The following is a 22,032-nucleotide window of genomic DNA, read 5'->3' as shown; positions in this document are numbered from 1 at the left end:
AGTGGCTTAGGATGACTTATGTATACCTGAAATAGGTAGGTACACGATAGATGATTAGTCGTTCTTAATACCTACCTAACGTTACCTTTTGGGCAACTGGTATAATTAGGCGTGATATATCGACGGCAGAAAAAGAACCGCCGACGACTAATACCCTTTTATTTACAAACAATGTTGTACTTCTATAATCGCAACTATGAAATAGCAAACCTTTAAACAGTTTCTCGCCTTTTACTTCCGGCATACGCGGATGGGCGAAGCTGCCATTGCAAATAAAGACCGCGTCGTAACATTCTGATCGTTCTTCCTTGCGTTTAACGTCCCTAACTGTTACAGTCCATCGATCGTCATGCGGTTCCACTTTTGTAACATACGAGTAATACTAGAAGTAGTACTTTAGGTGATGTTATTGAGAAAACTATTTACCTGAATATGTTTTTCCAGATCAAATTTATCTGCAAAGTCGCGTAAGTATTTCAAAACCAATGGTTGAGTAATATAAGACTCATTGATATCGGACGAATGTCGAAAATTAAGAAATTCCATCATTTCCTTTGGCACGTTCGTTCTGTGATTAAAAAGTAAAAACACTATTACGCAAAAGGACTAGGTACTACTAGCTATTGTACACCGACACCTACATTAAATCCTGGTAAAGGTTTCTAGTAATGGGTAATCCATTTTCGTCTATTCCGTAGTTATCCGTGTACACCCACGTACCTCCAAACTCCCCAGTCTGCTCGAAGACATCGCATTGGTGGCCAGACTCTTTGGCATACCTTAAAGAGATCAGTCCGCACACGCCAGCCCCTATTATTGCTACTTTCCCAGGTTCGCCTAAAAAATAATTAGTAGTTTTCCAGTATTTTTCTAAGCAGAACAGTTTGGAATCAATTTACTTTTCAAAAATGACAAGGGTAAATATATTGCAGAAGAATATCCTTTAATAATAATGTTTTGCAATCATTTTAGTAGACCAGAAAATGTTTCTCGTGCTCCGGTTATCTTTAGAGATACGATGTTTATTTTGAAATAATGTTGCAAAATGTAAAGCGGAATTTTCGAAAGGCAAACATTTTTGAGTTTGTTTCTTTTTAGATTTTTGTAAGAAGTGATTAAAGCCAAATATTTGCCTTCTCATTTTGCAAGCAATATGATACTGTATTTACCTACTGTACGTAGTCATCAAGAGATTTATAATAGTTTCTTATCACACTACGATTTTCTACTTCGTTTTGACTCAATTATTCAATTTGAAAGAGAGTGCATTGTTGTTGGGCTTTTTTTTACAAATGAAGTACGCGATGTACAAATAAACAGACTTCAAAATTTAGTAATGCCTACATTTTTAAAAATAGTTTCCTACCTTTTTGAGTTACCATACTGCTATAAGATCGAATACGAATGAGATACTAGATAATATTGTGATACAATGTTGAACTTGGTCCTATTAAGTCAGATATTTCTTAATTGTAAATTAATTATATTTATTAAGGTCAATATGTGATCTACAAATCTATGTAAAGGACACATAATAATAGTATATACAAAAAAAATGGTAAACAGTAAATCTCTGGGCCACAACAATAATTATACCAAAATTTGTACCAACAATTCAACAAAACTCTGACTATGTCGCCGAATCAAGTTAACACCCCCTCCCCCTGAACAAACAAGTTTACAAACACCAAACGGAGAACAAATTGCCCCACTTAATAAACTGAAAAAATGCCAGAGTTGCTACGCCCCCACGAGTGCCGATAGTATCGAAGACCCTCAGAGGCATCACAAGAGTTTCCTAAAGGAAACGAAATAAAACTCCAATATTGCTGCACTGACACACCGTTCTCGAGCTTCTGCCTAACCTAGATAAAAGGGAGGGTCGGAAGGGGGGCACAACTGCCAGCAACTTGCCCCGAGAGCTCAGAATTCTCACAAAGAGGGGAAATTAATGAAAGCAATAAGAGTAGAAAACGATAAACCAAAGATTAGTTCCAACTCTCTTTAATATCCACACCCGCGTCTCAGCCCCAAGAATGCAGCAAAACAGTTAGCCCTCCCAAAAAAAACCAGGATTAAAATAAAAAAAGGGAGTATCACTACGTTAACGGGATCACAAGCTGAGTAAGGAAAGGGAATAATATGAGAAGGTAGGGTATCTTTGTCAACTCGCACCAACACACAAACACACTTCATTCATCCAGGAGACCGATCCTAAACCCCGACACATCCCAACCCGGTTTCTTACAATGAAGACCAACAACCAACCCAGAACGTATAACGTAAACATTCCTAACCCAGAAGAGTGCGAGAAACCTACCCCAAAAATAAAATAGGATAAAAGCTAAATATGAAAGGCTCTGTTCTTTGAACAGGGAATTGTATTCTAAAGGAAAAGAAACAGTGGATACAACCCCTAAAATGGATCGTCCAACGTCCCCAACCAAGCAACCCAAAAATAAAAGTGACTCGCTAATCTGGATAAAGTCACAAGTTCTTTACATGCCAGGTCCCCTAAACCTACAATCTATATCTTTCAGTTCGAACATCCACGGCAAAACTTTCTGAAAGATAACAAAGGGTCCGATATACTTTGGCGCTAACTTAGCCGAAAATTACCTTCATCAAATGAGTGCCGTCGATATATGTATATAAACAAACTATACTGTATTCATTTTAAGAGGGTAGCGGTACAAAGCATAGGGAAGCTTTGACCTTCAGTGTGATTGGTTAAAACACGAGTCATTATTACGCTGAAACATAAAACGAGTGGCGAATTTTGCAAGCTGGTAGTTTCTGTGGCCATCTAAACTGTTGGAAGTGTCATTAACTGCTAATGTCAAAGATTTATTTCTGTTTGCAGTACTGGATATTTCTACTTTAGAATAATTTGATACCGTTTTATATTTTTCCTGTGTGCTTATCTTCAAACACAGCGCCATCTACTACCTTCTTATAATGAATGAAGTATAGAAACATTTTACATACAGGATGTTCCGACTGCTATTTTCTTTACTTAAACAGAAATTACGTTAACAACATACATTTTTAACTATGAGGTGGCTCGCTCTCATCTTCGGAATTGAAACGACACCTCCTGCAGTTTACACAACAGTATTTGCTTTCGAGTACCTGTCCTGCGCGATATTTTTTGTCCGAAACTTAAAAGAAATTCCGAAGTAAAACTGAATACACTTTGATAGCCTAACGAGCGAATCGAAATCAGACACTCAATGGCAATTATCGCAGATCTACCAGCAACTCGATGGAAAACACAAGACAAGGATCCAAAGAGAATAATGTTTTAGCGTAAAATCGGTATAGGACACATCTTGAAAGAAGTATAGTGCAAATTGGCCATAATGGGAATTGCTGCATATTCAGAATGCTTTTGCAGAAATCAGTTGGGAGCAATGATGGCAAACGGTAGCGTCCACAGGAAGAGTACCAGAGCTCCATTAGAACAACGTCTAGGAGAAACGAATTCCTTAATTACCTCCAAAAATTTGCGCAGGCGATCACAGAAAAGCACACGGAGAAGGGGAGTGTAGTCTTAAAGCCACTGACGTCACATTTAAACTCGATTATGAATAATTCGTAACTATTGTTAAACAAATGGTTTATTTAATGTATAAAGAATTTAACACAATAGCTCTTCCTTATAATTTTCATTGTCCACCAAAACATATTTCCTTGTAGCCTCCCTAATAGGCTTATCCTCAATAAAATGCTTGTATAATTTAATTACAGCTGGTGGGAGCGGTTCTATCTTGGCAAGTTTGGCAAGATCGTTAAGGTACTCGCCAAAATACGAACCAATTTTATGAATATGCCTTTGGGGAATATTATGTCTTCTGAGATTATTTACGTGCTCATTTAACTCCTTAACCATTTCCTCTTTTGAAGGTAGGGCGACTTTCTTTTCCAATGTCGCCAAAGCAAACCTAGCCTGCGGAATTAATTTCGAAAGATAAATAAAATAATGGCTTATCGCCTTGTCACCAAAGAATAGACACTACTTGTTTCTTATGGTAAGGAGACGTGGTGCTATTATTCAACGACAAGAAGTTTTGTATTACCTGAATATCGCACGTCGGAAAGGCACACGTTAGAAACGGTATACCAATGAACAATAAAGTTGGCCTTTCTACGTTAACAATATGCTTGTATAGATTTCTCACCCAGTTATCTTCGACCTTTATCCCGCATTCTTCGGTCAAAAACGGATAGAAATACTTATAACCTGAGAATTGAAGTGCAGTTCCTTTTGTTTCACTTGCCAACTTACCAGTGCAATAGAGAATGACATCTACCTCTTCATCACTATCATCACTAAACATAACCTGATTTTCATTGAGTTTTACAACTGCCGGTTTTGTGGTGACACCATCGGCCAGCCGTATCGTAATGGGCGAATGGTGGCTCATTTTCACCTAAAAGTACTAGAATTTAATTTGGTTTAAGGGTAACTAGGCGTACGCTTCGTGCAGATGATAAAATGTGACTTGCAATGTCGCTCCCAGAGTACGATCCGCCGATTATTAAAACTCGTTTATTTTTGAATTTTTCAGGTGTCCTGTAGTCACGGCTGTGCAACTGCGATCCTTTAAAGATGTCTTGGCCTTCAATGTTTGGGATATGGGGGTGAAAAAAATGTCCGTTGCAAACAAAAACGGCGTCATAACGGAGTGACGTTTCCACTTTGGTCTTGAGGTCCAAGACAGTCAGAGACCATTGAGTGCCCACTGGTGCTACCTTGGTTACGCGTTTATAATACTAAAATCACTATTTACCTCGCACTTTAGTGTAAGCCAGTGTTACCTTAACTTTATTATGTAAATTATATTGATACGCGTAACTTTGTACGTAGTGCAAAACTTCCGGTTGGGTCAGAAAGGATTTTTCGACCGCAGATGGGTAGCGGAAATTGTGGAACTCCATTACTTCTTTGGGCAAATTTGTTCTGTATGGATTACGTTACAAAGTTGAAATTGCAAGTGTTCTACTTACATTAGTCCCTTGTACATTGTTCTATGACTTGGAAAGCCAAATTCGTCCATGTCGGTTTGATCACTGTACACCCAGGTACCTCCTAACTCCCCTGTTTGCTCGAAGACGTCACATTCGTGTCCAGCGTTCAAAGCATACTTCAACGTGACAACACCGGCAATGCCGGCCCCTATGATAACGATCTTCATTGTACGAGGAACCTGGTGCAAAATGCAATAATATTATGGCAAACGTGTGCATCTTTATAATATCGGTCAATTGTGGTTTCTCAACCTCATCCTTTAAAAATATGATTACGTGCCAAGAGTTATTTCCTGGTGTGCGATTTTTAATTTTTCTCCTTAGTTTATTAAAGGTGAATTAATTTCACACCTCGTGAATTTACGAACGTCTATGAGGTGCGTAACCAGTGAGGCTCTGTTTTTTCAAAAAAAAAAATCGCGCTAATGGGAAAGATGCAGTGAACTAGTTTTGCAGCATATCGATGAAAAACCATGTACTTACATAATATTGGTACACCAATGAGTGGTCACAAAAGTACCAATTGCGTTATTACTTACAATCTAACTTTTATTTGCTTGATGAGATACTCGTATGACGTAGGCAACTGTACGATTAGATAGCTACTCATTTAAAGTATTTACATTGTTTTTGATATGGTGATTACTGACTATCGGATTCATTCAAAGCTTTCGCATAGAATTTGTTGAGTAGTTGGTTGGGACAGTTTCGATCTTTCCTTTTTTGAGCACAGGTGTTTTAATGAATCAGTGTAATGCTTAGATTAGGAAAGAGTATCGATACCGCGTATGCCGTACAGCCCATGTATGAATCGTGTTACCTTTTTAAACAAGTCGGTCATTTTATATGTGGCACACATGTCATTTTTAAGTAACATCGTTTTAATGAGTTTTTGCGCTTAAATTGAGATCACGGATGGACTTCTAATTCCATTCCTTCTTTAATTTGCTCTTGCGTAGTTATATTCTTCTATCGTCCAGAGACGATCTGGCCTTCACAGTGGTTGCGTGCAAATTTTTCTCGATATACCTGGGTTTATTTGAACTATTTTCGGTTCCCTCATGAGGTTGACCGTGATCCTTTAGAATCGAATTTTCCAAAATACACAAGGATGCAATGGCAAATGGTGTTAGTAAAATTAAGTACAATGAATTCTGAAGGAGGTGCAAGTAGTTTGACGATTTATTCAAAATCTTTCCGGTGCTCGCGTGAAGGCGGCCCTAATTTAGAATCAGTAACAACTCGGGAAGTAAGTGACTAATCCAAACCATCTTTTGCCGTTCTGGTCTCGGGGCTGTGCTACATCATATAAGAAAGAAACCATAATAAAAAAAGCTTAAACTTGAGGACTAGTAATGGTACATAAGGACAAAGACAAAGTGCGGACAATAGCGTTAATTTCTCTTTGGGAAAGTACGCTAACTTTTTGAAAACAGTTGTCTAAATCAGTGTTACACTCTTCTTGTACAATAAAACTCACTCACTGATATTTAAATGGTTTAGAGCACTATTTTTAGATTATAATCTTTCAGATATTCTACATTGAACAGACAAATGCGCTTATTTATTCCGCAAAAGAACAAAAAGATAATGAAGCAGTGCCTTAATAGACCATGCATCAGAGGCCGTAGGGCGTAGATCCATCTGCGACATAATATGTTGGAAAGTAAGGGTTGTGTTGATAGCAGTAAGGGAAGGAGAGATTTGTGAGAGATTTAAAGTATAAAATGGCAACTTAATAAACTTGTAGTGCCCATGTGGAAGTACCTGATTAATAGGCCAGCAGCCACCCCCTTGGTTTTTTCAGTGACTCAGGATGAATCTACGTGAGTAGGTTGGGTTCGACGAGACGGTCAAGTTTTTCCTCTGTGAAAATTCTTGATAGAGGTAGCTAATGATCCGCGCACGTGATAACGTGGTTCGGTGGTCTGACCAGTGGTGTCCCCCACTTCGAATATCTCGAAGTAATGGGGTCATAATAGTTATTTATGTATTAAGGGCATAAAAGTGAGGTTTATATTCTCGTGGGCGATGAGTTAAAATTTAGAAAGCTCGAGGGCCGATAGATATCTCAGATATATAATGTGCTATGATATGTTAGTAAGACATAACATTTATTAATAATCAGATACAGCTTAGTAAATATTTGTTTAATAAAATGGTCATATTTCCTACAATTTTAGTGGGACGTTTTAACGCTATGGAGAATTTTCACAGATAAAAAACTTCGGCGTTTCGTCGAACCCAACCTATAAGATTCAGCTTGTTATTATTATTAATCACTGAAAAAACCAAGGGGGCGGCTGTTGTACTACAATAATCACTTTATGTTGTGCGGATGTTTTAGATATTATTTCACTCCTAGTCAAATTTAAGCACTCATGGTTCCATCTAGGACGAATTATTCTTAAAACTCCACAATAATATTTACTAATGCATAGCAAATTATCGTTTGATTTTAAGATCATTATTTTATTAAAATTAGTATTCGTATTCCACTCTCTTTACCGATTCTTCTGAAAAACAGAAACTACTCACCAGAGGTACCTCTTCCTTCACTAAACTCTGCCTATCTTCAAGTTTGAAACACGTAACTTGAATTGAGATTAATTTTTTACTATAAGTACTAGTAAGATATCAACGATAACATAGTGTTATACAACAAAATCAACGGTACAATGATCTGTAGTTATATATCTGCTTTTAAAAATTCATTCTGAAATGTAAATTAAGCAATTTATAATCCATCGACACCAATTTTTAGTAATGTTGTGGAATCTAAGTCGTGGTCTTTGGCAATATTTCGTATTAGTCGCACTCACAAGTATATTTTCTTCTACATGCTACGGGGGTTCCTTCTGATCTTGAAAATTACCATCGGTTCCGCCCGGCAAGGCAAACCGTTTTCTTTTCAGGCTGCTTACAAACAAAAATTCAATGCTCCGGCTAACTCAAATCGGTGGGCTTTTAACTCTTTAGAAACTGTGTACCAACTTTAACCTGCCGCCTACCAGACTCCTGACGCAACTCCTACTCCTCTCTTCTTTCCCCTAGTTCTCCGTCAAAGAAATAGGCACATTGGAGCTAAGTAGATAATATATTTACATTATTTATATATACAAACAAAATACCGGGATCTAGCAGTTCTTCTCTCCTACTCATAAAAATGTAGCTTAACAATGACAACTAAACTAAATAAAATCCTACCAGTTTAGACTAATTTACTCAAGGGGTGGCCATCCTCTACAGTTTGAAAATTTTAAGAATAGGTAATTGTTTTTACTCCAGCGTGAGCTGGGACTTCCTTATTTAAATAAACACAGAATTTATCCTACTCTTTGGTAATCGTTCATTGGACTTTAATAGACAATAACATCAAGTTTTACTACAGCTAGATTACCAAAAAGTGGTCTTTTACAGAACGTTACAAATTTAATTAGACTAACCTTTACAATATTTGTACAGCCGATCTTGTGAACTGCTCTTTCCACTGGTACAGGGTGGGTGTGGTGAAACCTGACGCTTAGGTCTCTGTGACTTCCTAGGGGGTTGCTTGAAGTTAACACACGGAAACAAAATCCACGGTGCCTATCCTTCCTCGGAACGAAAGCAAAGTGTAGTATTTAAACGGAATCTTAGTCCAGGAAATTCTTCGCGTGGTGAGTGGGAAACGGCGAGTTGCCAAAGTTTCTACACAGCAGGGGTATTTAATTTAACACAGTGACCCCTACTATTTCTTTCCACCGGCTCTTAGAGTTTATTGACTTTGACTCGCCTGCTGGAGACGGATTTTTAAGTTAGCGGCACGGCAGAACACAATTTTTTATGGTCACGTTCCGACGGCAGGAAATTCCACCTGGGGCTGATCCCGAATATCTGCGCCTTGATGAATAGGGCAGCACTTTGATTTATATATCCTCGGGAAATCACAACGTATCCTAACGCTATTCACTGCATCCAAAGTAAATTGGTGTGAAGCTCAAGTGGTTCGCCTAAATATCACTTGATCGGAACCTGGGTTTTCGTTGCCAAAAAATTCAACGCAAAAAGAGAATAACACTTCTAAACGGGGTGCAAGAAGCACGCAAAATGGGAACAACCGAAATCATCCGTCGGCTCAAAACGCTAAGTGCTCCAAAACGATCGCTCAGGGTACGTGTTGACCCTTTTACGTACTAACCACGAGTCTTTTCAAAACTATCCCCTTCTTCAGAATTCAAATGAGAAAACCACACCCAAATTACCATAAAACAAAAAATGGCTCCCACTAGAAATTCTCCCATTGGTTTAGATAAAAAAAACTTAAACCACTTTAGCTTCGTCATCAGCCTCCACGAAACTGCTGCGTAAGCGAATCTCACGGTTTTCTGCTGACGAATGAAGACCCCTGATCCCTGGGTGGTTGGGTGCTATATCCGCTCCTATTCTCGGAACGAACGACAAAAACTCGCATTACTCATGATGACGTCAATCAACTTCGCAATCTTCCCACGACGAAATTAAATTTGAGCGAGATTAAATCTATCGTACCATAGTCTTGAGCGAACCGAAATGCCCAAACATAAATGATCACAAACTTTCTAACCGGAACAAATAATGAAATATACAGGGTGACCTGCACTATCATGACAAGAAATTTCGAATTTTTTAATGAAATTCGGCGCGAAATAAAACCACTCGTTACATACACTACCTATCTAATTATGTACTATTATAGGAGCAAGTAAGTTTCTGATTTCATCTTTTTCATTTCAGCAAGTGATTCATTATTAATGTTACCTTTGGAGGTAACAGAAGCAGAAGATCTATTAAATGGAAATTAAGGATTTCTTCCCTTACTTCATGTACCTATTGTCTTATTACTATACGAAGTACTAGTGTTGCCAGTTAGGAACTGGTAAACACGGGCCCTTCCATCTGTTTAAACTTGAATTTGTAAGTATATAATTTCATTTAGAATCCTAAAGCTTAACCTCTTTTATTTTACTTTCCGGTATATGTCCAAATGAGCTTTCTTGCACTTTTGATCTTTACATGGTGTGCCGTCGTGCGGACGTACGTAATTTGGCTATTGTAATTACCCAAAGCAAAACACCTCAGCAGAGCTAATATAATAAAAACTAAATTTCAGCTTTTATTGTTCTAGGGAGCAGCATCTCTATTAAATACATACTAAAGGCTCATGGGTGTACATGCGTTTGTACTTTTAGTGGTATTTATGGCACTTCTAATTTCGGATTCACTTCATAGTTCATACAGATATATGGAATTGGTAGCAGCAGTATCCGATTTTTCCATGGACGATACATCAGTATTAGATTTAGCAGAGTTGATAAAATAGTGGTTGAAAGCATTTGCAATGTCAACATTATGACATCGACTCATAGAGATGCTGCACTGTCAGCAGATCGATTCCTGACATTATTTTTTATAATATTCCATTTGATTTAGGGGAAAGCTGTAATGCCGACAATTTTTCACTGCTACTGGTGTTCGGACTTGGAAAATTAAGTGCTAAAGTGTTGGTTCGCTTAGCACAAGTCGCAGCAGGATTCTGTAGTAAAACAAGATACGAGCGGAAAAAGGTTAAGACGTATATTTGACTGTAGGTAATACAGAATTTAAGGTATTTTAAAATAATTTAATGTGACACGACTGCACTTAGCACCTCCCTCTGCTGATTATTGTGTCGAAGAACTCCTATAAAGAAACAATCGCGGTTTAAAAATGTAATTTTATTTCACATGTAAATAAAGTAAATACTGTACTACGTGGGCACATTGAGGAGATGAAGTAAGTGTCATTGTAATTAAAATAAGAGCAAGGAGAGCGAGTAACCGAATATTAAATGAGAAAAAGATTATGATAGCGCGGAGTTAAGTATTTATCACATCATCGTTGTAGGAGTGGGAAAGGAGCATTCCGTAGTTGCTGCAAAATCGGCGCCAGTCGTTTTCATAAAGCGTGCGGTGCAATCTTAAGCCAACATCGAGTCACCGTCGTGTTGCGGATGAAGATTTTCGCAGCATTCCCAAGAAGGAAAACAAGAAAATTGAAAATATCCACGGTCCAACTTAACCGGGATTCTATAACCGGTCCGTGTAAAGCACAGCTGGGGCAGATTAATTTTCATTCTGATTGAAAGCCTTGAGGGAGAAATAGTAAAGAGGCACAACTGTAATGTAAAATTGCGATACAATTGTTCTATCACGGCCGCTTTCCGTCGTGTTATTTATATTTTTTTATCAATCGGTTATACAGGGCGTTTGTTAAAAATGCGCTAAAAAAAGTTACTTCCTTGGATTATTCTGGGGATCTTTTATCCTTTGATGATTATAGAAAAAGCGCTTTGTTGCGAAGATACAGGGCGAAAAGAATAAATCATGCTTAGAATAGACCAAGGAATTACCTTGAGAGATTTAGACAAAAATGTAAAAGAGTCGGCTTAACTTGCCACTTCTAGTGCCCGTTGGCAATGCCGTATTTACAGGGACGGCGGGGGGGGGGGGGGCTAAAAGGGCTATAGTCCAAAGCGGCAACTTTAGGGAGCGGCAAAAAATTAGACCAGAAGGAAAAATCCTGTAATATTAATTTATTAAAAAGTTGAGCAGAGGCGTTCGCCGGTTCCGGGACATCCAGGACGAGAATGGGTTAATACAACGCCTGGACCAAAGATAATACTACACCCACTATCTTTACCTGGACTCACAGGAGGTGTACGTTTACTTATCTATATATTTAAAACTTGTAGAGATAAAATCAATATTTGCAGTGAGTAAAAGTAAATAAATGTAAGGTTAGGGACCAAATAAATCATAACGCAATTTACTTAATTACATTGTATATTCTAAATAAGTTAAAAAGCGATACACTTCTGCATAAATCCAATTATTAGAAATCTGATTACCTTATTTTGGCCTTAACAGCTGCGACAGTGTGATAACTGCGTCTAATCGTTTGGAAAGTACCACCCATGTGTAGTTCTGGGAACAGCACTGAACGTCTCGAACTGAACGCGGCCCAATTCTTCAAACGTTGTCGCGTCCAAAACTAACAAACCAACACGCCGGTCATCTTCTTCGTAAATTAAGGACGATAGAATTACTCCATCGTCTTCGGCCTACAATTGCAGGTATTACTTCCTCTTTACGCTACGCTACACCGTGAATGACCTTTGCGTGCGGTTTGGAAACAAAGATTGGCTCACTGGGATAGGCACCCTGTTCCGACCATACTTGACTAGTTCTATTCTGGATGTCCGTCTTTAGTAACTGAAAATTTAAAAATTTTAGTTTAAGGGAACAAACTGTTTAGTAACACATACCGATGAGGGAATAGTGGCATCTGTGCACAAGGTGAGGCTATAAAAGAATCTGTACTTCTTACCTGTAAAAGATAATTCATTGAAGCAATTAGGAAGTTATTGCTGAGAGTAGTTCTCGATGGATTATTACCTGCGAAATAGAGGTAGGCTTACAAAAAAATATTGATCTCAAATAGCGTGATATATGACGAAACGATGATTTTTCGATGAATACGTCTTTGTATAATAACAGCGCTACAGCCTAAGGAGTGTCGCCAGAGTCATACTCTTTTTCCCCTACAGTGACTGTATGAAGACAATGCTCCATGTCGGCCATGTTTTTTCGAATTTATCATTGAACCGAATTAGTAGATTTTGATATGGTTATGCTTGTGTCGAGAAAGTTAAATTAATAACCTTGGTTTCCAGGTTAATTTAACCAAAACATGGCGGATCCCGTGAAAATATCACCACCGTATGACTACACTGTCTCTATGGATTGAGCATTCTATAGAGTCACTATAGTTTCTCCTGCACACTAGCGACACTACACGAACAAAAATCAAGTCTAGTGTTAAAGGGTAAGGGATGTAATACTAACAAAAATGCGTAGTAAAACGAAAAATGAATGTTGGGACAGAAATGGGTGGAATGGGAAATGGTATCTTACAAACCTAAACATTTATTGTAGTTAAAAGTTGGTAATTCGCAATTGTGCCTGCAAATGGATTCAGGTTCAACATGTACACTTCCATCATCCCGTACAAACGCTTTAGCATTAGAGACGGGGATTTTTACAAAGTTTTGGTTATCCCCAAATTTTCCGTCGGTAAATAAAGGCAAAACAAATCTTTGCGGGCTGCTATTAACACTATCTCTAAAATTTGAATCACTTTGGGCATTCTAAAGAATGTTAAGATAAAAAGGGGATTTAAAAGATTACTGTACCTTAAGTGCCTTGATGTAGAATTTATCAATTGATGAACTATCCTTATACGTGCAAATATCGATTACAATATGATTCATATCTTCATACTGATTTATGGTATGAAAGTAAAAGAATCCGTCGGCATAAAATGTTTTTACCAATTGTCCTGTTTTTCGACTTACAACAAGAAACTGTGTCTAAATTGGAAGAATTAGATGAAACAAAAGCAATGTTACATTACCTCGGCTTCCTTGTGCCATTTACACACATCGTGCACTGGTGTTTTCGAGAAAATACTGCTCAACACCTTCTTGGGGATGTTTATAGTAAACGGCTGCTCAATGATTATGAAATAATGTTCCGTTAACCCTAAATTTGCTTACGTTAATCTTTAGAGTGAGACCTACGTTCACTTGCCAAAACTGTGCATGTAAGATGGAAGTAACCTCCATTTCGAAGGAACTGTCGAAACCACCTGCGCTTTTTCAAACATCGCGTCCTGGTCTACAAGGGATTATTATTAAACATGTTTAATCTTCATGCTCACCATTGTTTTTGTCATTCGGAAAACATACAATGTGATAGGTAGCACCTTTTCTCGAGAACGACAAGCCTAAATTGTAAACAGTCCCTTAAATTGAAGTGTAAGGGTACTATTCGTTACAGGTAGTAGTCATACCATCTTCTACGACATGAGGATGGGAAGTGTGTGTTACAATCGCAAGACGTGCTGTAAGATCCCTTTTTGTTCCGGTTTCCAAGTTACCCTTGTCCACCTTGCAAATTATTCCTGCTTCGGAAAACGCGTATATTTCGTCATTGAATGGATATACAGAGATTGCGGCATTATCTCGGACGTCCTTAGCACAATTGAATATCGATGTTATTCTAAAAAGTTACAGTGACTTGTCGTCAATGCCAATTTACTTCTTTGAATCAAAAAATGTCTATTGCAATTGCATCCACTGCCCAGAAAAGTATGGCGCTATGGAAACTTACCTACTAAAAATTGTTTGGCAAGGATCCGGTACAGCTTTTGTTCCAAAGCCAGTTAAAACAAGACGATTAGCTGTCGTACTTCGTTTATATATATCCGATTGTAAAAAACGGCATTGGTACGAAACAGCCCCATCTTTTAATTCAAATCTGAAATAAACGAGTGATATGAAAGTTAGTCATTTTCAGAAATTTAAGGTCGGTGAAGGTAGCACAATATTGCGGTACAGATTTCGATTATTTGGGATGTAATGGTAACCTCTTCAGGGGTTGGAACACAAGTTCATTGCAATGCACCCAAAAGAAATGAACATACACGGAAATTCTACGAAAGTGTTTGCCGAATTTAAAGAACTTTTACAGTTTTTTCTTAGCGTTTCCTGTAGGTACGTTTGTACAGGAAAAGAAAAGTTGTACCGCTGCATTTAACGGATTTTTATAGACGCTAAAGTTGTCTAGGACCGTAGGAAAACGTTTGCAGGGTGTATTTTCTCATTTAAATTAAATCAGAATTTCTTACAGGATTAATTACAAGTGCAGGTATTGGTAATTAGTGGAAGCGTTAATGGAATGTGATTTTAACAAAGAAAAGCTGTAGGGAAGCCTTGAAGTTTCAAACCCAAACACCATATATTTGTGGAGTCGACCAGCTCTACTGAATACCCGATATCTAGAAGCGTTTTAAGTTGGGCACTTCCGAGGGCACTTCGTTATGAAAAGTGTCATTGCCGAAAGTGTTTGTGTTGGTTCTAGGAATTGACGATAAAAACTAAATGGCATTGATTGAATTTCTAGAGTTGTGTTCCAACCACCACTACCGTAAATAACGCTTCAATTAATTAGCCGTTTGTAACCGTTCCCGTTAAGATATCGCAATGATCTTTGTTGCGCCCGAAATATTTTGTGATTTAGAAGAGGAGAATGAATTCATATTGATAGATGCCGCACAATTAATTAAAGAAGTTGTAATTTTTGGATGTAGATAACCGAATACACCGGCCGACTTTCCTACGTTCCCTCCCATGGCATATCCGTCACATGTGACGTTTTGTAAGTACCATAATTTTGAATTTGGCGTCAAAAATGCCTATCGATTCAAAGATTAAATCTTGTTCAGTAGAACTGATTCGGGAGGTCGTGCTAGATTTTAAGTAACGGGAGAACAGAGATGAGTTGTTGCCGAGTCACCTTTGGAATTTTTGTTTACATGGGGAATCGTACCGGGCGATCAAAATTAAGTTGTTGTCGAGTCGCCTTTGGAAGTTCAAGATAAGTACTAAGTATGCGATCAAAAATGAGTTGCTGTCGAGTCACCTTTGGAATTTTTGTTTACATGGGAAATTGTACTTATCTTGAACTTCCAAAGGCGACTCGACAGCAACTCATTTTCGATCGCATGGTACTACTAATTGATTTAAGGAGCATTTTTGCGGCACCATGACCCACCACTTAATAGCTGAAGCGTATCTCAATGAAAGGAATAATCGAAAAATATTATCTTCTAAATTGACAGTTATCGTTGAAGACAGTTCAGTTTCTTGATATATAATTGCCTCACCAAACTTAAAACGTGTCGATAAGTTCCTGAACTTATTAAGCAATCTTCGATAACGTTTTATTTTGAGAGCAGTAGATTCTTTTCGCGTGGTAGGTGTAACTGGGGAAACGCTGGAGTGTCAAGTCAGAAAATTTCCATTAATACTACCTATCCCTATTGCTGGTAATACGATTGCCTGGTCTCCTTTAGGATATTTATGGGTGGATGCAACAGAAGCATAAGAATTGCAACTGCTTTATTTTCCTTATTCTTTTCCTTTTGTGTTTGCACAGTACATCGAATTCTAAAGCATCACACAAAAAACAACTCGACATTAGGTTCTCATGTGAACCGTTCCTGATATGATATGCATATTCAAATTGATTTTCTAATTTCCCTACTCGTGTGGGCCTGGAATTTAATTCCTTGTGGTTTTTCGTAGATAATCCGAATTTACTATCTTATACAATATTATGTGAGCATTGCATTGCACAATAATTCGTGTTTGTATAGAAACCTACCTGTGCAATAAGGCCATCCCATCAAACCAATGGTCCACTTCGGAATTACCAAATTCAAATAACCCCATTCCATTGCGAATTAGCACACCGTTTAACCAGTTTGGAATGGTGCCTAAAAGGTAATAATTATTCACGTACTTTCTACCGATCAACAACCTGACACTTCCCCATAGATTGGATCAATGATTTCCCTGCGACAGGAACGATACCACGTAGTGTCGTTAAAATTGGGATAAAAATTCGTTGTCATGTTTTTACTTAAACTGATCAATTCAATCACAGAACTGTTTCAGTACCCCTCCTATTCGCATTAAAATTAATATAATGGCGTAACTCTCAAAATGTTGGTATGTATTTATCATTTATTTATCTGCGTGTGCGGTTCCATTCTATGTATTAAATGAACGATGATGATAACAATAAATTATATATTATCACTGTCTGCAGCTTTGGCGAGTTTTTAGCGACATGATGAACTTGATTCGCACATAAAACAACAGTTACATGCACCACAATTAATTAAAAAAATTAACCAAATAAGACAGTCGTGGATAAAATATAGAATTTTACTCGCATGTAATGGCTGTTATTCGCTTTAATGGGTAATCCGAGTGAATAACCGCTATCATTACATGGTCGTCGTTAAATTATCTACCTATAGCTTGATAATGACGTTACCAATTGCTTGAGTGATAATCTGGAGTTGAGGAAAAACTGATGAATCCATAGAAATTGTTGGGGTTCGCTGCTGTTTGATCGAACGAATGAAAATTCTGGTGCGTTGAAGGGTTCAAGATTATGCACGAAGATTTGGGCATGGAAAAAGTGTCTGCTCCATGGATTCCCAGACTCCTTACTCAAGAGCGGAAACTGGTGGAGAAGAGCGCTTTGACGAATGATGGCAATGGCAGTGATTCTTGGAGAATTTTCAGAGCCAACAAAACGTGGACGTTTCACTAAGACCTATAAGATATATCCACCTCAAAAAAGAAGCCAAAAAACCCAGTCTTCGTCTGTAAAATTGATTACGACCATTTTTTGGCGAAGAAAAGGGATCACGCTTAATGAGGAATATGGAAGTAATATCTACTGAACGCCCGAAGAAGGCCAATATGCAAAACGAACGAACTCATAGCGAACAAAAACAGCAAATTAAAGAGTTAGATGTCGCACGCGTGTCAATATATTACCATTTCCCATTCATTACAGATAGTCGGGAATTAAGAAATACAGATTATTTTTTTCGAGTTGATTACGTTAGAAAAGCAAGGTTATGGGGCTACGCATAGCATTTGAACTTCGTAATTCGTCACGCAATATCAATATATTATCCACTATGATATTATGTAGTAATTGTTTATTTTACATACGTATTTAATGTCTTATCAATTACTTTAGGATTACTGATGATATTTTTAAAAATGTCCTCTTTTGGCCGAATCTCAATAACTTTAAAACTTTTTGGAAGGCATCAATACCTCTAATTAGAATTGTAGATTTCCATAAATGAGCGACTAAGATCATGTAAGCCTAAAATATGAGATCGCTAATTCTAAATTAAATAACACAGGAACGGTAGGTAGGTAAGAGTTCAAATCTTCATACGGAGCGTAATGAAAACATATAATTCACTACGATGAGCATGCAAAAACCTTACAAAACGACAAAAATTATCAAACTTCCCCTTAAATTTTACAAGAAAAGCTTATTCGGGATTCCTTTACTTATACAGGGTGATAATTTGAAAACTTACCACCCCCCCATATCTTAGTAAATGAACAAGATATTTAAAAAAATCAAAATCCGTTTCGGTAAGTCGGAGGGGAAGGAATCACAATGACATAGTTGGCGACGCACCCCCTCACACCCCCTGCGCCCCAGCCACCCCAACTTTTAAATCTTAAATAGTGACCCCCCCATGTGTGATACGTCGTTGGAAAGCTCTGAAAAAATGCTTTCCAACCATACCAAATAGCATTACATTTAGGTTAGTAATTATCGTGCAAATCAAAAAATAAACTAATGTGATACATTTTCTAAAGTTGGCTTTTATTTCAATAAATGTTCAAAATGTTTTCCGTTATTGGTAAGACAGTATTACTATGCGATCAAAAATGAGTTGCTGTCGAGTCGCCCTTTGAAATTTTTGTTTACAGGGAAAATCGTATTTAACTTGAACTTCCAAAGCCGACTCGACAGCAACTCATTTTTGATCGCCAGTTATAATCTATTCTCAAACTCTTGTCGAACCTTTTCAAATGTTTCAAATTGTCACCCTGTATGTAATTACAGAAGCCACAAACACTTTTTATATTATTAGGTATTATATATTCGCATGTTAAGGGAAGAACTACCTTTAAAAGATAGCAGTGGAATTACGATCTCTGCAATTATATTTATAACAGACTGAAACAACTTTTATAAAATCATGCAATAGATAAGAAACACTTCTGTCAAGCCAGATATTTCAGAGGCTAAAAGGACCGCATGCGACTCATATTATGAACCACTTGATGTTACTGCTTTCCGGCCTTTGAAGCAGAAGTGAAATACTTTCACAAGAAAGTGGATGTATGAACATGGCGGATTTACTATTCCTAAAAAAGACGTTCCAGGTGCTATGAATACAATTTTCAAGAGGAAATTTTTACCGACTCCATTATACTAATATCTGGATTTAGTGCCACCGGTTTGTCCCCCTTTCATAAGGATGGTGTAAATTACACCAGATATGTGAAAAGAATGGCCGCAGACAATCATACGAGTAGCAATAACGTAAAAGATCCCTTAGACAGGAAACAGCTCTTTTGCAACTGAAACAAATATCGACCATCCAACAGACCAGTTTACGCAGTTTACGTAACATAAGTTAATGTTGATGAAGATGAAATTAGATTCCCGTGTCCCGAATGGGTCGAATCAGCCACAATCTAGGGGACGGTTTATTCCAGGACATTATGTTGGCAAAGGAAGATGCACTTCTTAATGGAGATATAATTACTGTTACAGCAGAAGTTCATCAGGAAACGACCAGAAATACGAAGGGGTCAAAAGAAAGAAAGGAATCGCAGTTAGAAAATTTGAAGACGCATTAATAATTTGTAGTCTAAGTTTCGGGTGCAAAATCTTAAACACGATCTTCACGAGATCACTGTGGTACCAGATGAAATAAAAACGGCAAGAAAAAGTAACGTGAACATTTTACAGAACATAGTTTTGAAAGCAGGAAGAGCAAAAAAGAGTACCACCGAAATAAATGAAGGAGAAACTAAAATAATACTTAGTAACCGTGACGAAAATATATAAGTACGGCATTGCAAGAGGTTCTCTTCAATCCAAATCCGAAACCGACTAAGAAAAGGCGCGGAAAGTGGACATCTCTGGTCTTCTGTTTTAACTTCCAGCAAATGGATTGAAATTACAGAAGCTAAAGAAAGAAAGCGCGTAAAAAATAATAACAAAAGAAAAGTAGAGAATTCGAGAAGGAAACAAAATGAAGAATTCCGAAAAACAAATGGAAACAAAATCGAGAAAAACAGAAAATTAACCAAAGCGTTCACCTGCCACCCAACCAAAGAATGTGCAACAAATATTGGATCCGACATCAAAATTGGTTCCTTCGTCTTTGTTAAATACTATGATGAATTATATCCAGCGAGGTATTAGAAATGGACGCCGCCAGTGCGAAGCGTCGGGCAATGGAGAAAATTTGTTCGTACTGGAAATAGCCTAAAACACCTGATGTAATCTGGTACCAGTTCCGACATCGGTATGTATGAGTTCCAAAAGGTCCAATGAAAATTTCAGACAGTTATCTTTTATTTATTTTACTTTTCAGCCAGTTATTAACGACGTGGAATCCAAAAGAATGTACCTACTTTCGTGTTAAATAAGACATAGATTTAAAAAACATTTAATCTACGAGTAAGGCTATTCGTTCGTTCAATTCCGTGTTTTCCCTCCTTTTTACCAATCGTCACCGGAAGCAAAACGAGAGTGACTGAGTGCCGGTGTGCCGCCGGGAAAACAATACTTATGATTATCACATTTACCGGTAAGTGACGCTGTCCATATATTTATGTAGCTATCTACCTAATTTACCATTAAACGAACAAACGGGCAAATTGGCAGCAGAGCATGGTTGATTAGATTGAAACGGATTCTGGGGTATAACGAATAATTAATAATATATTTGACAATAATTGATTTGATTTAATTGATTGTAAATTGCAATTAAAGATTTTAGGTTTTTTAGTTCATATAAATCTCAATTCTCTCTGTACAATCTTTTACCCTTCGTATATCTACAACTCCGTTTAACGAAAACGTATGTTATCTATATAGTATACAGGTGTAGGCATCAGCTAGATATTCACAATAGCCCCAATGAATGATTTGCACTTTGTAGTTATCGATATTTTTACATTATTTAATTTATTAAAGCAAGTAACTTGGCCTAGCGAAGAAGATAAAGCTCTATTTTCGAAATCTACGAGTTACAAGGACCGTTTATGGCGCAAATTGCAAGACTGCTATGCATTAACAAACCAATTACCCAGTTTAAGGAGAGGGTTAAACAAATTCAGTACCTACTTACGCGATGACTTCACGCAGGTTTTGGACAAATTATTTCGATTATCTAATAAGCATAAAGAATTCAATACTGATGTTCAATGAGAATCCAGCTTTGATGGTATTTATTATAAAATCTTAGTACCTATTCGCTGGTGAATACAGGGTGTTAGTAAATTCGATGTAGATATTTTGAGGTGTGATTGAGGGTACAAATACAAGCATTTTGACATAAGGAACCCGTGTCGGGAAACGCAAGCATTCGGCGCTACGCGTCCTTAAAGTTGCGCGAATTATGAAGAGCTCTCTCTAAAGGGTAACCCTAGATGCTTTTAGTAAAAACAAGCATCGCATACCTATAGCTAAGTTGGGTATTTTATTTTTTTATCACTTTTGAAATCCAGGACATCTACCCTCCCCCCATTTTCTTGAATTTTCCATCTGGATAATCGTGGAGTAATTGATTCTATTTTTAAACCTACCTCATTCAAGATAGAAGGATTGGTGACTTTTCCTCTTCACAATAGTAGTAATTCTATTTCCAACGTATTTTGGTTTGTTCAGGTAGAGACATTATTAATTAAAACGTTAATTTCAACTTTTATTAAATCCTTAAATTCACAAGCTCTCATTATGTACTTACAAAGCTTCTTGTATATTGCGTTATATTTAAAATACACTTTTTTATTTATTTTACAAAATATACATAAATTACTTAAATAGAAACTATATAATACTTGTGTACACTACAAACCGTCTTAAGTTTATTGTGGGCTGTGGAGTTCTCCAACTATTATTAATAAATATCAGACCAGTACAAATCTGTCTCTGCTCTTTTTATAAGATTTCGTACAACCTAGGCACTTCAAAGGCACTATTGTTTTTGCAATGAAAAACTACACGTCGTAAGTACTTTGATTTTTCTACATTCTATTACAATACCATAATTTTAGTTTCACAATCTGCACCTATTTACATATTTACAAAATATGCAACTAAATCAAATCAGCAATTTTTCCGATTTTTACATTTGTCATAACCCAAAAATCTAGTTTAGGAACACTGTAATAATTTTTTTACACTTACTGATAGTAGGAATGTTATTTTATACTATTAAACGAAAAAAAAACAATGAAAGTTTATG

The 22,032-nt window shown here is 37.2% G+C and overlaps 3 protein-coding genes across 3 annotated transcripts in view; all 3 read right to left on the bottom strand.

Annotated features, from left to right (window-relative positions):
• LOC116176597 (senecionine N-oxygenase-like) overlaps positions 1-1,412 on the bottom strand; it is a 2,483-nt gene extending 1,071 nt beyond the window's left edge. Inside the window, exons 1-5 of the mRNA XM_031495276.1 lie at positions 1,367-1,412; positions 642-837; positions 427-568; positions 86-382; positions 17-26 (exon numbers count right to left, since the gene is read on the bottom strand). Coding sequence (XP_031351136.1) covers positions 17-26; positions 86-382; positions 427-568; positions 642-837; positions 1,367-1,382 — 661 coding nt within the window. The 5' untranslated portion in view covers positions 1,383-1,412. The remainder of the gene's footprint in view (positions 1-16; positions 27-85; positions 383-426; positions 569-641; positions 838-1,366) is intronic.
• Positions 1,413-3,640: 2,228 nt separating this feature from the next.
• On the bottom strand, positions 3,641-5,423 carry LOC116176517 (dimethylaniline monooxygenase [N-oxide-forming] 3-like). The gene is made up of 6 exons (XM_031495161.1): positions 5,011-5,423; positions 4,822-4,963; positions 4,480-4,776; positions 4,289-4,433; positions 4,080-4,243; positions 3,641-3,949 (listed from the first exon to the last, which is right to left on the bottom strand). Exons 1-6 carry the CDS (start codon positions 5,196-5,198, stop codon positions 3,641-3,643), a joined length of 1,245 nt encoding a protein of 414 aa, XP_031351021.1. The 5' UTR covers positions 5,199-5,423.
• A 5,263-nt stretch (positions 5,424-10,686) lies between these two features.
• LOC116159061 (carotenoid isomerooxygenase-like) lies at positions 10,687-16,626 on the bottom strand. Its single transcript, XM_031471954.1, has 13 exons — positions 16,473-16,626; positions 16,317-16,428; positions 14,262-14,408; positions 13,942-14,150; positions 13,810-13,893; positions 13,680-13,766; positions 13,504-13,631; positions 13,283-13,459; positions 13,009-13,237; positions 12,356-12,417; positions 12,204-12,302; positions 11,939-12,151; positions 10,687-10,731 (listed from the first exon to the last, which is right to left on the bottom strand). Exons 1-12 carry the CDS (start codon positions 16,564-16,566, stop codon positions 11,981-11,983), a joined length of 1,599 nt encoding a protein of 532 aa, XP_031327814.1. The 5' UTR covers positions 16,567-16,626; the 3' UTR covers positions 10,687-10,731; positions 11,939-11,980.
• Positions 16,627-22,032: the final 5,406 nt, after the last annotated feature.

This window comes from Photinus pyralis, unplaced genomic scaffold, assembly GCF_008802855.1.
Source record: "Photinus pyralis isolate 1611_PpyrPB1 unplaced genomic scaffold, Ppyr1.3 Ppyr1.4_LG1, whole genome shotgun sequence".
Taxonomy (NCBI): domain Eukaryota; kingdom Metazoa; phylum Arthropoda; class Insecta; order Coleoptera; family Lampyridae; genus Photinus; species Photinus pyralis.
This window is presented reverse-complemented; position numbering and strand designations above follow the sequence as displayed.